The following is a 14,167-nucleotide window of genomic DNA, read 5'->3' on the forward strand; positions in this document are numbered from 1 at the left end:
GAATAGACACCGGACACGTCGGTCACGCACAATATTAGATATCTCAGAGGATACGTACTCCATTATATTATATCGAACAATTCTCAACAGTCAGTAGTAAACCAAAACAAACAGTAGAATTGGTACTGGTAGCACGCTCTCTACTGCTACGAGTACTACTGTACTAGTACCAAGACAGCATAGACAGTGGGAGAACTGGGGAGAGGGGAATGCTTGGGCCCCTTGAAAGAGAAATGAACGGAGGATGCGGTCAGATGGGAAATGGGATGGGGTATAGCAGTACAAGCAGCGAGGAAGAAGCGTCGGCGCTGCCTGTGCACACGAAGGTGGTGGTGACAGGGAACAATCGAACCAAATCGGTGCTCATTGGATTGCAAGGTGTTGTCAAGAAGGCTGTTGGCCTTGGCGGTTGGCATTGGCTGGTAATATTGTTGATTTGTTTCTCTCAATTCCTTTTTGTTTCCTCTTTTCTTTGGTGTTTGGTTGTTGTTTGTTGTTTTTGTCATTTTGTTTTGTTCTTGTTCCTTTATCTGAAGAAATCTTTAAAAATGGTAACTGGGAATTGGGAAAGTTTCAAGGTCCTTTAATTTTGCCGCCTCTGAAGTTCAAAATGTATTGGAATTTTTAAGGAAGAATTTGGGTTTTACCAGAATTTCGTACTTCGGAGTACCAATTTGCATGCTTTACTGATAAAATATTCAATTTGCGATCCAATCCGAAACAATAAAAAATTGAGTTTGTGTGTGGTCCTGTATGATTTGTTTTTTATTTTGTGATTTTTGAAGAGAATGTTTGCTTGATTTTTTTCTTCTCATTTGTTCTTTTTTTTCATAATAGAAAGCTAATTATTTCTCTGGTTTCGAAAACTTGAATTTGTTATTATTAGTGTAACTGACCAAATTGAAAGTGTCATTCAATTCAATTCATGAAATTCTTGCTGGTAAGAATTCTAATCAAAACATTTTATATAATTAAATTCCCATTTGAAGTAGCTTTGAATTTCTTCCTTATTTTTCCAAGTGTGAAAATTGGTTCTTTCAGGTCAATACTTAATTGAATATACAAATTCTTCCCAAAAGCAGAAGTTCTATTTTTGTTGATTTTCTGTTTATTTATTCTATGCAGTTATTGAACATTAAATCAATTTTAAATTGCTAGCTAAATGTTTAATGGATTTAGAAATAACTTGGCTGTCTTTAATACTAGCAGCTCTTATTTCAAATTTTTTAAAATTGTTTACCTACTTTTAATCACAATTTTGTACTCTGTGGTCCCAGTGTATAATAAATATTTTCTGACAGTCTTCTGTGAGGGCAGTGGTTGTAATTATCATATACTTTCTTTGGGAAATAATGTTTTCTATTTATGGAATGCAAATTCTTTAATTTAATTTCTTTTGCTGAGCAGTGTTTTTGATAAGTATGGTAAATTGTGCTTAAAAAAATACAGCTTATGTCCATAATTCTTTTGTAAATGTGGCAATTTTAAATATGGCTTATGTAAACTAATTTTCAAAACTCACAGTTGATTGTTTTAATATTTTGTTGCTGTTATGTACTTATGTTCCTTTCATTGATTGGCAATTTGTATGACAAGTTGCAAGTTTAATGTTTTTTATGTCCATAATTCTTTTGTAAATGTGGCTTAATTTTTTTTTTCTAGACCTCTTTAATATTCTTATCAAATGTATTTGCTTGATTATTGTTATTTGTGTATTTAGGTTCCACTGGTTATTGGTTACATCATTTTGCTGCCAATTTTATTTATATATATCGTTTCTCCAAACTCTAGATTTTGACAAATGGCATAGAGGTGAAGTTGCAAAGAAATGCACTGACAGTGATCGAAGCCGCTAATGGAAATGAGGCTGATGATGGCTTTGTATGTGACAATAATCCTTGGAACTTAGCAACTGACTTGGGTATTTATCAGTAAACCTAATTTTAATTGCAGATTATATTTTCTGTTCTTCTCTGCACAACAACCCAAATCTAAAAGAAGTTGTCTCGATTTTATACAAGTCCCCACTCTGTTTTCCATATGACATGCCGACATCTTAAAAAAGAAAAGAAATGAGGCCAACATTGCTCGTATTTTGAATCTACTTACCACCACCCGTTATAGTTATGTTCTTATATAACTGCACTTTTGGTTTACTGCTATGGATAAGTTACGTTTTCTCAAATTTTGATAATCGACCCTTCTTTGAAATGGATAGCACCTGTTTTCACTTGAGCAATGGAAACATTTTCATCCTATTGCAAAGATAGATACTTTGTTGTTTTGATCAGCATTGAATTATCTCATTAAACATGCATATGTCAGAATAACCTGGTAACATTTTGTTTACTTCAATGCTGGTTACCTGGTTTCAATACTCTTAAATCTGCAAACATCTATTTAAACAAATTAGAGGGGTTTTTTTTTAATTCTTCTCAAGGTTTTATTTAAATATATTTAAAGTTGCTTTAAATATGCATGCAGATATATATATATATATATATTTTTTACAGTAATTCTGCATTTTGCAATTAACCCCAACAAACAGTGTTTGATTTGCTATGAATACTAGAAGCTTGCAAATGCTATATAATTTGGGGGTGTTCTGTAAAATAACTAGTCATGTAGTTGCTATCCTTAACCCAAGTAATAGATATATCATTAAGACCATCTACCCCCTTCAAAATTCTAACATAAGAGTGTTGGGATTTCGAGTAGGTTATAGTGCAACAATTCGAAATAGTTCAAGATTTGTTCACTACCCGAAAACCAGAATCCAAGTATAAAACTAATTCTATGATTAAAACAGAGTTTACCACTAGACGCGCAGCGGAAACTTCAAGTCTAGCAGTAGCCTTCTTTTCTTTTCCTTCGTGTCAGATCCACGCAACAGCCTAGCAGTCACGCTTCTATCAGTATCCACACGAACAAGTTGATAAACTTCTGTAATTCGATATGCTAGTACCGAATTAACAGCCCCTCTTTTATCTGTCTCTCTTTCTATTTTTCCGAAAATCTGAATGATAATGGCCAACCGAATTCTGAACAGATCACAGCATATTTATAAATTATATGCACCAGTTCGTTTGAGCTTATTCATGGCATCAATTCGTTGAACCCTTTCAGAAGACTTATCCATTTCAGATCAGATCATAATATCAGAAATTTGGGCCTAGCCCAATAAAGAGTTGATCCATATTAATTATTAATATGGCCCATAAATATTCTGGCCTATAGTACATTTCTAACAAAGAGTTGACTGTACAATTGTTATTATGTATAATTAATAAATATACTAGCTTAAATAATAATGAATTCATATGTCTAGCATGACACCTTCAAAATTCTAACATAAGAGCTGACTGTACAACTGTTATTAAGTATACTTGATAAATATACTACCTTAAAAAAATAATGAATTCATATGTCTAGCATGATTCCGAACTAACATTTGGTAGAAGTGAAATATTCACTACTTGAATTATGCAACTATGATAACAAAATTTATATTTATGCACTGTATATTTAGGTGGTAATTCAGCATGCTAGTTTACTTTGCATTTATTTTAATCGTTGCCAGTTGCAATAACCCAAAGAAAATGCTTACTAGTTGGCCTCAATTATGATTAAACCAAATTGTTGGATTTGTGGAATAAAGCACTAGATCATGCAATTTTGTAGAAATTAAAAAACTAATTATACTAGAATTCTTCTCTTGCTGCTTAGTTTTATTATTTGACCAAATAATAAATGACAAAACAGATGACTCGTTTTCACCTAAGAGGCAAAAGCCGAGAAGCAAACCTAACAGATCATCATCAGTGCACAAATCCTTAAGCTGGTCCCACTCTTGCGAGTCTCGATCTAAGGATTCTGATTCCTCCTCCTTAGCTGCTGCAGTACGTTATATACCCAATTTCTATCCATTTATTTGTTCAAGTAGGATTTTTTTTTTTTTTGCTAAGTTTGAATTATTTGAAAACTTTTAAGTTTGTGCAGAGAGTTGACCTCAGCAAGCTAGAGACTGATGCATTGAGGAGATATTGCCAACATTTTAAACTAGTTAGTCAAGTTAATTTGTATTAAATTCTTTGATCAAGTCTTTTACATGGTTTTTGGGGGAAATATTTCCCTGTTTTTGTGGTTTTTATTAACCTTGCTTTGTGCATATTATTTCTCCTACAGGATTCAACTCCTAACCCTTCAAAAGAACAGCTGATTGAAGGTGTTCAAAGGCATTTTATGTCACAGGTATTCAGCTGAGTATCTAACTAATTTAAGAAGCACCTCTTCTTCCTTTTTTATAACAACATGAAAATAATTTGGAGATTAGCCAAATGTCATAACTAAAAGGCTTCCGAGGTTGCGATGCAATAGAAGGTTGTTCATTTCAAATATCAGTTTCCCAAATATCAATGCAGACAGAATTTTTCTTGAATTATATATTTGAATGCTATTTTTCTAAACTGACAATTCAAATACTTGTTAGTTCCACATTTTTATTGCCATTGTATTTGCGAGATAGTTTTTGAAGATTTTTAAGTTGCGGGCTACGGTACTTTACATAGTGCATATTAGTCTGTACTATGGATTATTATATTCATTTTTAAAAGTCCAATAAGTCAGTTTGAACGTTCAACACGATCTTCATATGTATATGTACTTGTAGATCAAAATTTACATTTTTTAGAATTTCTTACTTTTTTTTAGATAGGTAGAAAATCACTTGATCTAAAGATTCTAAGACCATTCAAAAGTATTGATTTTCTACTTATCTAAAAAAAGAGAGAATTCTTAAATATACAAAATTTGGTTTGCAAGTATATTTTCATATAGAAATCATGTTGAATGGTTCAGATTAAATATTTGGACACTGAAAACAAAGATATCGATCCATAGTACAAACCAATCTGCGATATGCGTAGTACCATAGCTGCTTTACTTGATGCCTGTTAATTGCACACCAGACAAGAGTGTTATAATGATTGCAATGGAAGTGAACTCTTTTTTTTTTTGGAAATTGACTTTTAAAATGCACCAAATTGCTTTTGTACTGTGAAGCAATTGGATGAAATGCAGGTGATTGTGGGATTCATGAAGGCAGCAAAGAGACTTAAAAACACTTGCGGTTGACTTGAAAAAAGAGATCGAACTGCATTCTTTGACTAACAGATTTGTAGTACATATGATATGTAGCTGTATGATATTTCCTATAACTAGAACTTGTGTTAACATTATTATGCAGAGATTAATTGAACCTGTCTTACTGGGTTTTATTGAAACCGCCTTGGTTTTCAAATCTAACATTTGCAATATGTTCCATAGGTGAAATGTCTTGCAAGTTGCTTGTATTTGTGAACTAATTTGTCACAAATTTGATCTCATATGGTGGTATGTGCGTGTTATATATTAACGAATTGTACTAAGAATAAATTATACATAGTTGCCATTTTATTCCTTCAGAAGTTCAGATGACTTCTATACAATGGACACGTCAGCACAGTAATATATCTTTTTTAAATATATCAGTGCAGTAATAATTTATGGTCTTCCAGTGTGGAATCAAATCTGCTCCTTTTTTTTTTAAGAAAATGAATATCCTCTTTTTCTTCTATCTGAACCGTTCAAAATTTATCATATGGCCGTGTGATAGATTTGAACTTTTCAGATGAAAGAAAAGAAGGGAGCTCAGATTTGGATACTTTCGGTGGAAGTATTATTGACATCAAAGGGCTTTTGGAAAGGGGGACCATTTGCAAATTTTTCTACTTTGGTCCGAGCAAGAGAACAAGTGTAGGTGGGAGCCTTTTGGAATAAGAATAACAATCCTTCTCTCTGATCAATTACCGTAGGTGTTGCACGTGCATATATTAATTATTAAGGCCCAAATCTACTACACGGGACATCATCTGGTTGTATATATTTAATATACTAATATGCGATGATTGACAAATATAGGAAAAATTAGTTATTTGTCGCTCCAAAATCTTTAAATTGTAAAAATGTCACTCCAAACTTCATTAATTTATAATTTTGCCACTCAAAATAATTAATGACTAAAATGTCCTCCTTCTTCTTCTCTTCTTCTTCTTCGGCGACTCCACCGCCGATGACCACTACCTCAACAGATGACTTCACTGGCCCCGCATTTTTCTATAACACTGCTAGTCTGCAAGATTTGGTAAAATTTTAAAAGCAAGCAAAAACGAAAGGTGTTTTCTAATTCCAGTACACACAGTGACACAGATCCATTTATTGGAAACTCTGATGATAATAATATAGCGAGTTATTAAGCATGTTTTACAAACCGCTTGAGAGAATCAGTACGATGTTGCCACAGGAATTCAATGGGTGTAATCTTCTATGCACAGTATCAAACCATTCTAACAGAAGCATCTAATTAATTTTTCTTGGTTTTGTTATTGTGTGGAGCTTGGATTGGCAGGAGAAGAAGAAGGGAGGACATTTTAGTTATTAATTATTTGGAGTAGTAAAATTACAAATTAATGAAGTTTGGAGTGATATTTTTACAATTTTAAATTTCGGTATAGTATTTTTACAATTTAAAAGTTTTGGAGTGACAAATAACTATTTTTTTCTATTTTGTAAGGGCATCTTCAGTTGCTAAATAAACTAGATATGAAGGCACTTGCACTTAAAACTAAAATTGCGTGTTTACTTCTCTAGAGGAGATATCTTTAGAAGGCACAATTTTCTTATCCATCCTTAATTTGTTCTGAAATAAGAAAGTAAAATTATGTTCATGGTCTTAGTGCATGCATTCAGAAATTTTGAGTAAACGCATGCCGACAGAGGCAAAATATCAAACACATGCATACAAGTTTAAACGAATATAGTTATATTTGATTGTGAATTAAGCAGTGCAATAAAGATTTTAGATTTTACTTATTCCATTAAATGTGATTTAATTGAGCCAAACTAAGATAAAATAAGTCGATCTTTAAGCCAGTCTGACTTGGCATAAACTAATCCACCTCTCCAGGTGGTTTAATATTATCGGATACAAGGTCTTACTTTTTGTCATTATTATTATTTTCAATAACTTTTAAAAAAAAATGTAAAATAAGCAATTAATTTTGTTTTCATTTAAATATCACATACATGAATAATTTTGATAGATCTAAATTAGAATAACCAAGTTAAGTCTTATTAGCTTTAGTCCACAACAAAACACCACCATAGATTAAAGACAACAATTGAGAACTTGACCTCCATATTTCTCATAAAAAAAGTTGAGAACACATAGTAAAGATTTTCGATATAATTTTCATCTTTTAAAAGCCAAAATATTTTTTAAAGTTCTCTTAAATTTCGAATATATTGAGTTATTGACAAAAGAAAGAGTGATGCTATTATTAACTAATTAAAACTCATAAAGATAGTCTGTGAGCTTTATCAAAATTTTATTAGATCAGCTTCAGATGATGAAATCAAACTGCCAAACTTAATCTACTTAGTGATTTATGTGTTTAGATGCTAAATTAATTCATTCATTAATCCAAAAAATTATGTATTAAAATCATTTACAAACCTAACTGATAGCTACTATCAATTTTTCTAAAAAAAAATACAATAATTTACAAATCTTCAGTTTTTGACTGCTTGATTTTCCAAATTATAATTAAATTAGAACATCTAATTGTCAAGATATATTTTTTTTTCTTAAAATAAGTAATGATTATATATACTTTTTTTTAAAAAAAATTCGAACTCATTAGAGATTTTCATTGGACAAAGATATTTTGATTGTTATTGTTATCGCTACTCTCACTAGGATTCAACTTTAATAGAGTTATATTTAGTTAAATAATTTAATGATTAAGACCTAGGATTGAACCAAGAATATTAATAGCGAATGACAACAAACCGAATAATTTGATAGTGATGTGGTCTTAATTTGTTGTGATTTTATTAAATGAATTTTAAATATTCAGCTAATCTGAATAGTGTGTGGACCAGTTCGATTTAATAACAATGATGATGGTATTGACAATAATAACAATTGAACATTTTTCTGCTCATTTTTCGCACCCATTGACTGCAGCTGCATTAAATATTAATTATTTCATAAAATATCTATTTTAATTTATTAATAAGGAGCAATAATTGAATCCAATCTGAATAAGAAGCATTGAATTGATTCGTACCATCAAATTGTCTACATTCATATGTATCCCCTCCCTTTTTCCTTATTTGTTTTTTGAACAAATCAAAATCATTCAGCGCCTCCAGCTGGAAATTTTTTTATTCATAGAAATTATTAAATCCAGATGTACGAAAATAAAAAGAGTGACTCGTTTTCAACAAATATAGAAATATCTGACTCATTGAGTCTGATTCAAAATATATGGATCTGGCTCAATGTTTTAGATCCAAGTATTATACTTTCATGAGATCATCTGTAGACCAAAGCTTGATTCTTCTCTAATCGGATTGCCTGAATCCAAACTCAAAAAAAAAGAAAAAAAATATAGATCTGAATCATTGAGTTAGATCTGTAATATTTGGATTAGACTCAATGAATCTAATCTCTCTATATTTGTTTGAAACGAGAGACTCTTTCTATTTTTATTTCTATTTTTATATGTCTGATTTTAATAATTTTTAGTGATAAAAAAATCCCCTCCTAGCTTGAAGTCAAATCTGCTGTTATTCTCTTTCTGTGAACAGTAACATGCTATCCTTGCTTTTCCGATTCTAACCGTTTAATTTTTTTCGAGAACGAATCTCAAAGCTACTTTTTTTTAAAAATTTTATGTGCACACATCTCGAAATAATTTAACGACTGAATTTGAAAAAACAAGAACACTATTCATGCATAAGAATAACAGTAGATTTTGATCCCCTAGCTCATAGGAATTCGTATCCTCTGCATTAACTCAAAAGGGAATCTTTTGAGTTAATGAATCTCAACCGTCTGATCTGTTTTAAAATTCGTGCACACTAGAGTTGCACTAATATTGAAAGACTCTAAATGTTATAAGTAGCAGATTGACTCCATTTAAAATCAGACAGTTTAGATTCATTAACTCAAAGATTCCCTTTTGAGTTAATGCAGAGGATACGCATTCTAGCTCATAGTACCAACTGCGGATATGAACATGTCAAGTAACAGGCCCAGTAGCTCCTGGGATTAGACAATGAATGGGACACCAAGCACCCAATCCCAATCACGTGCATATGGCATCCGGAAATTGCAATGAACAGTAAAACCATTTGCACTGACATGACATTAGTCATTGAAAGAGATTTTCCATTTTGTAGTTCTCACGCTAGATGAAAGGATGAAAGGTCATTCCTTTGTCAATTGCTCCACATGACCACATGGATTGAGGCCTTAATCTATAAAGAGGCCATGTATATTTCATCTCGGACTAGATTGATTTGAATTCTAATCGAATTTGTTTCCTATGCATTAACTCAAAAAAGAATCTTTTGAATTTGTGCATCTGAACTAGGAGAGCAAATGAATCGAACTTAACTCAGTTTGAGTTTGAGTTTGAACCAATTTCGAACTGAATTGGTTTGAAATTGAAGCAAAGTTTCAAACTGAAAAGAAGAGTTCAAGTTTGATTCGGTGTAATTCGAACTAGCTTCTAATCAAACTGGTTCAAAATTGAAGCAGGGTTTAGAATTAAAAAGAAGAGTTTCAAACTGAGTTAGACTCAATTCGAGTTCAATTCGAACCAATTTTGAATCAAACTGGATTTGATTCATTTCAGAACTGAGCTGATTTGATTCATTTTGAACCGAATTTTTTTTCAAATCGAACTCAATCGAATCACGAACTACGAATTTTTTGTGCACTCCTAATCTAAACCGTCTGATCCGTTTTAAGATCCGCACGGACTAGATTCACACTAATATTGAAGGACCCCTGAATTATAGACTATGATTGAATTAGTTATGTTTAAAATCAGACAACCAAAATGCATTAACTCAAAAATAACGCAGACAATGCGGACTCATTCAATCAAACAGTTCGGATCCAAACTCAGAATATTCTGGTACCTCATAAGTTATGGATTCCAGATAAGAGGCATCAGATCAAACAAGCATTAATTCCCTTCTTTAATTCGTAATCGACAAGAGTTAGACACGCATGATTTTAAGATTGATAATTAGAACCATGAATGTGTAACTGTCATAAATTTCAAAAAAAAAGCATCTACATAAACATGCGAGATAACAAGAAAAATCTAAATGTGGTCGTCTAAATTTTAAGCTTAATTTAATTAAAAAATATTGATATATGTTTCCAAAGGAGGTTAAACTTTTCCCCAGGTGACAAAATAGTCATAAATTCTGTTTTGTTTGTTTGTTTGAGAAAATAATATTTTGCCAAAGAAACACAGATTTGGTATTTTTAAGTACTGGGCAATCACCAACTAATAACAATATGCTAGTTTTTTTTAATTGAGAAATTATCTAAATTTAATACATTTAAAGTATGCTAAATTTAGTGAAAAAAAATCATACTTACATAACCAATTAATTTTATTTGAGGAAATTCAATGACCAATCGATGGAATTGACTTAATTTAATAGCTTTGATGAGATATTCTAAGTGACAACCTTGATCAATGAATTAGAACTATTTTTTTTTTTTAATGTTGATATAGTGTTAATAAAAAAAAAATAGTGCTAATATCCTGACTTCTAAGGGTGTGCTCCAGAAGAGGGAAAGAGGCATTCATTAAAGGAAATGAAAGGGAGCGAAGGGGAAGAGCGACCAGACCGTAACCAGCCCGAACTCCATCACCTGCTCCATAAGCAAGGAAGCAAAGAGGTAGCGGTGGAGAGCAGAAGGAAACTGCTACTGTTCAGAGGTGACGACGCTGTGATTTTCGCTGAGATTTGTTACTCCCGAATCGGAATGTACAAAACACTATTCGGAGATGAGCGACGTACTGATCACCTTCATCCCCGTTTCTTCCCCTTCCTCTCCGCACACGATTTCTGGAGCACAGCCTAATGGGAGCACGGAGGAAGACAATAAGTAACACCCAATTTTTCCTTAGTTTAGTTCTTATATATATATATATATATATTTTTATTGTGATTAATGTTGATATAGTGCCTTTAGCATTGTTCTCTCAATTCATTCATCATCATTAACAGCAGGCCCCACAAATCAGAGAATCTGTCCCATCCTATGTAATAGTGTAGCATTTTGGAGGACAAATAAGTGATACCCAATTTATTTCCTTTATAATATATGCTTCTTTTTTATCATAGAAAACAAAGACATTGTCCTCTGAACTGGTTGACATGGATATATGACAGATTTAATATATATTTGCGCTCTCTCTCTCTCTCTCTATATATATATCTATATATATGGGGTTGTGAATTTTAATATTGTGTCGGAGGCGGTTTCGTCACATATTAATTTTTAGTTGATATTTTCTTATTAGCAAAAAATTGATCAACTGGCATTGCTGAACCATTCTTCTTTCAACGGAAACTTATATATTTATAAAATTATATAGTGGTCCTTCTAATTTGCCATTATATTATGACGAGGGATCAAATGCACTATGATTTGGTGCTCCTATATGTTCCATATTCTTTATCTTTGTTTTTAAAGTCCGAATAATCGATCTGAACTGCTCAATATGATTTTCATACTAAAATATGTTTGGAGACAAAATTTTATATTTTTAAAAAAAAATTTTACTATTTTTTTAGATAGAATACAAAATCACTGTTTTAAAGATATTCTAAACCATCCGAAAAAGTAATATTGTACTTATGTAAAAGATAGTAAAAAGATTCTAAAAAATATAAAATTTGGCCTCCAAGCATATTTTTTTATGAAGATCGTGTTGAGCGATTCAGACCGATTATTCGAACTTTAAAAATAAAGATAAAAAATGTGAAGCATATTAAACTACAAAATCATAATACATTTGAACTCTCCTTATATCATTTATCATTTCTTTTTGTGATGACATGTATCAATATACTGTTTGTTGGTACAGGATGAGCATCCGGGAATGGGGCAGACCAACTGATGCATGCACAATTCTACACCTGCAATGGCGAAACCTAGCTAGCTGGATGATATATAGAGGTGGGATAATGTGGTCCCCATCCTTCTTTAATACTAAAAAAATGATTTCTTCATAATCAGTAATTATATTGAAATCATATTATGAGCAATTACCAAATTAATACAGTGGTAAAATAATACCAGTGAAGGCAATGATGTTAGTATGTTACATGCAAGTACGGGTGGAAAAAAAGTTCGTAGCTCGTGGTTCGATTGTAACTTGCACTTGACTTGCTCGCTAACAACTTGATTGTTATTGGACCGAGTTATTAACAAACTAGTTCGCCATTAGCTCGGTCCAGAATTAACAAGTTCCAGTTGGGGCCTAACTTGCTCGGTCCAGAATTAACGAGTTCAAGTTGGAGCTATTAACAAACCAGTTCGCCATTAGCTCGGTCCAGAATTAACAAGTTCGAGTTCGAGTTGGGGCCTAAGTTCCAGAATTAACAAGTTCGAGTTGGACCGAGCTATTAACAAACCAGTTCGGCATCATCAATTTGTGAATTTGTATGCATTTTATACTGCCCAGCTCGGTCCAGCTCAGTTCAGCTCAGTTCAAAAAATTCGTAGAATTTATTTTCTCCTTAAAACAAGATTTAATCAGACCCAGCAAGCCAACTCTTTAGCTCACGAGTTAGTTCGGTCCATCTCATGATGATTTCAAGCTGAAAATTTAGCTCAGATCTCTAAAGTTAACTTGCTCGTAACTTGAATGAGCCAACTCGTAACGAGTTCCAATTGAACACAACTCGTTGAGTTTAGTCCAACTGAAACTCATTACGAGCCAACTCATTGACACTCCTACATGCAAGCCTTGATATTTCAAGATGAAAGATAATCTCTTTGTATCTCTTTTCTCAAAATAATAATAATAATAAATGTAGTAGCAATAGTGACACAATTAATGGTACTTTTTAATTGTACTTTTTATAGCGCACATCATTATGTATTTTGAATTTATATATGTATGTTCAAAATTTAAACGGTCAATTGAAACCACTTACATAGTCTCCGAATAAAATAGATACTTAGGATGCTAACATTTACATTTTCTTTAACTTTTTTTTAACTATTTTTAGATAGATAAAATATTACTTGATTTAAATATTCTGAACCATCCGAAAATAGTGATTTTTTATCTATCTAAAAAATAGCAAAATATTCTAAAATAAATGTATAATTTGATCTCCAAATAAATATTTACATGAAGATATACCATTACCACATTGCTAATAATAATAATAATAATAATAAGAGTGAGTCTATAGTACTATGCATATCACGGGTTGGTCCGTAATACATATCAATATTTTTATTTTCAAAATTCTAACGATCGATCCGAACCGCTCAACATGATCCCTATATGAATATATACTTGCAGACCAAATTTTATACATTTTTAAATTTGTTTACTACTTTTTAAGATAGGTAGAAAATCACTTGATCTGAAAATTACGGACCATCCAAAAACAGTGATTTTCTACTTATCTTAAAAAATAATAAAAAAAATCTAAAAAGTATAAAATGTGGTTTGCAAGTACATATTCATATGAAAATCATGTTGAACTGTTTGAATTGACCATAGACTCACTCTAATAGAGTTAATAATAACAAAAGAGAGGATTTTTGTGGAATTGATTTATTTGGTCATAGGGCCCACCGGTTCAAAGTGTTGAGAGGAGAAAGGGAGAGGGAAGGTGCATGTGCACGAGCACATGTCTGAATCAAATGTCGCAATATGGGTTCGAAATCGGTACTCTTTTTGTCCGTGCCTGGTACGATCATGGCCCCTTGGTAGGGACGACCACGTCCTGATTATGAACCAAAAGCAAATGCATTACATTTACATTCAACTATTCTCTTCTCTCTCACAAACAGACATTAAAATGCAAGTGATGTTTTAAAGACAGAGCATGATATGGGGTCATATCGGCTGCTCTAGTCTCTCCGTATAAATAAAGGTGTTCAAGTTCTTCCAGATTTACAAATTAAACCTTCCTTTTTGGAGATATACGTACAACAACAGTAACTTGATAATATATGTACAGTTGTATATACAGCTAAAATCCATAGATTATTTCCAGCACCACA

At 32.1% G+C, this 14,167-nt stretch overlaps 1 protein-coding gene across 2 annotated transcripts; it reads left to right on the plus strand.

Moving 5' to 3' along the window:
• Positions 1–164: 164 nt before the first annotated feature.
• Positions 165–5,276, plus strand: LOC144549441 (uncharacterized). 2 transcript variants are annotated; one of them, XM_078298179.1, is made up of 6 exons: positions 165–422; positions 1,792–1,921; positions 3,763–3,899; positions 3,991–4,062; positions 4,186–4,251; positions 5,062–5,276. In XM_078298179.1, exons 1-6 carry the CDS (start codon positions 210–212, stop codon positions 5,131–5,133), a joined length of 690 nt encoding a protein of 229 aa, XP_078154305.1. In that variant the 5' UTR covers positions 165–209; the 3' UTR covers positions 5,134–5,276. The 2 variants fall into 2 exon arrangements, with proteins under 2 accessions (XP_078154305.1, XP_078154314.1); XM_078298188.1 differs by having other exon boundaries at positions 4,000–4,062.
• The last annotated feature ends 8,891 nt before the right edge of the window (positions 5,277–14,167 follow it).

The sequence above is a fragment of the Carex rostrata genome, chromosome 2, assembly GCF_964058835.1.
Source record: "Carex rostrata chromosome 2, lpCarRost1.2, whole genome shotgun sequence".
NCBI lineage: Eukaryota > Viridiplantae > Streptophyta > Magnoliopsida > Poales > Cyperaceae > Carex > Carex rostrata.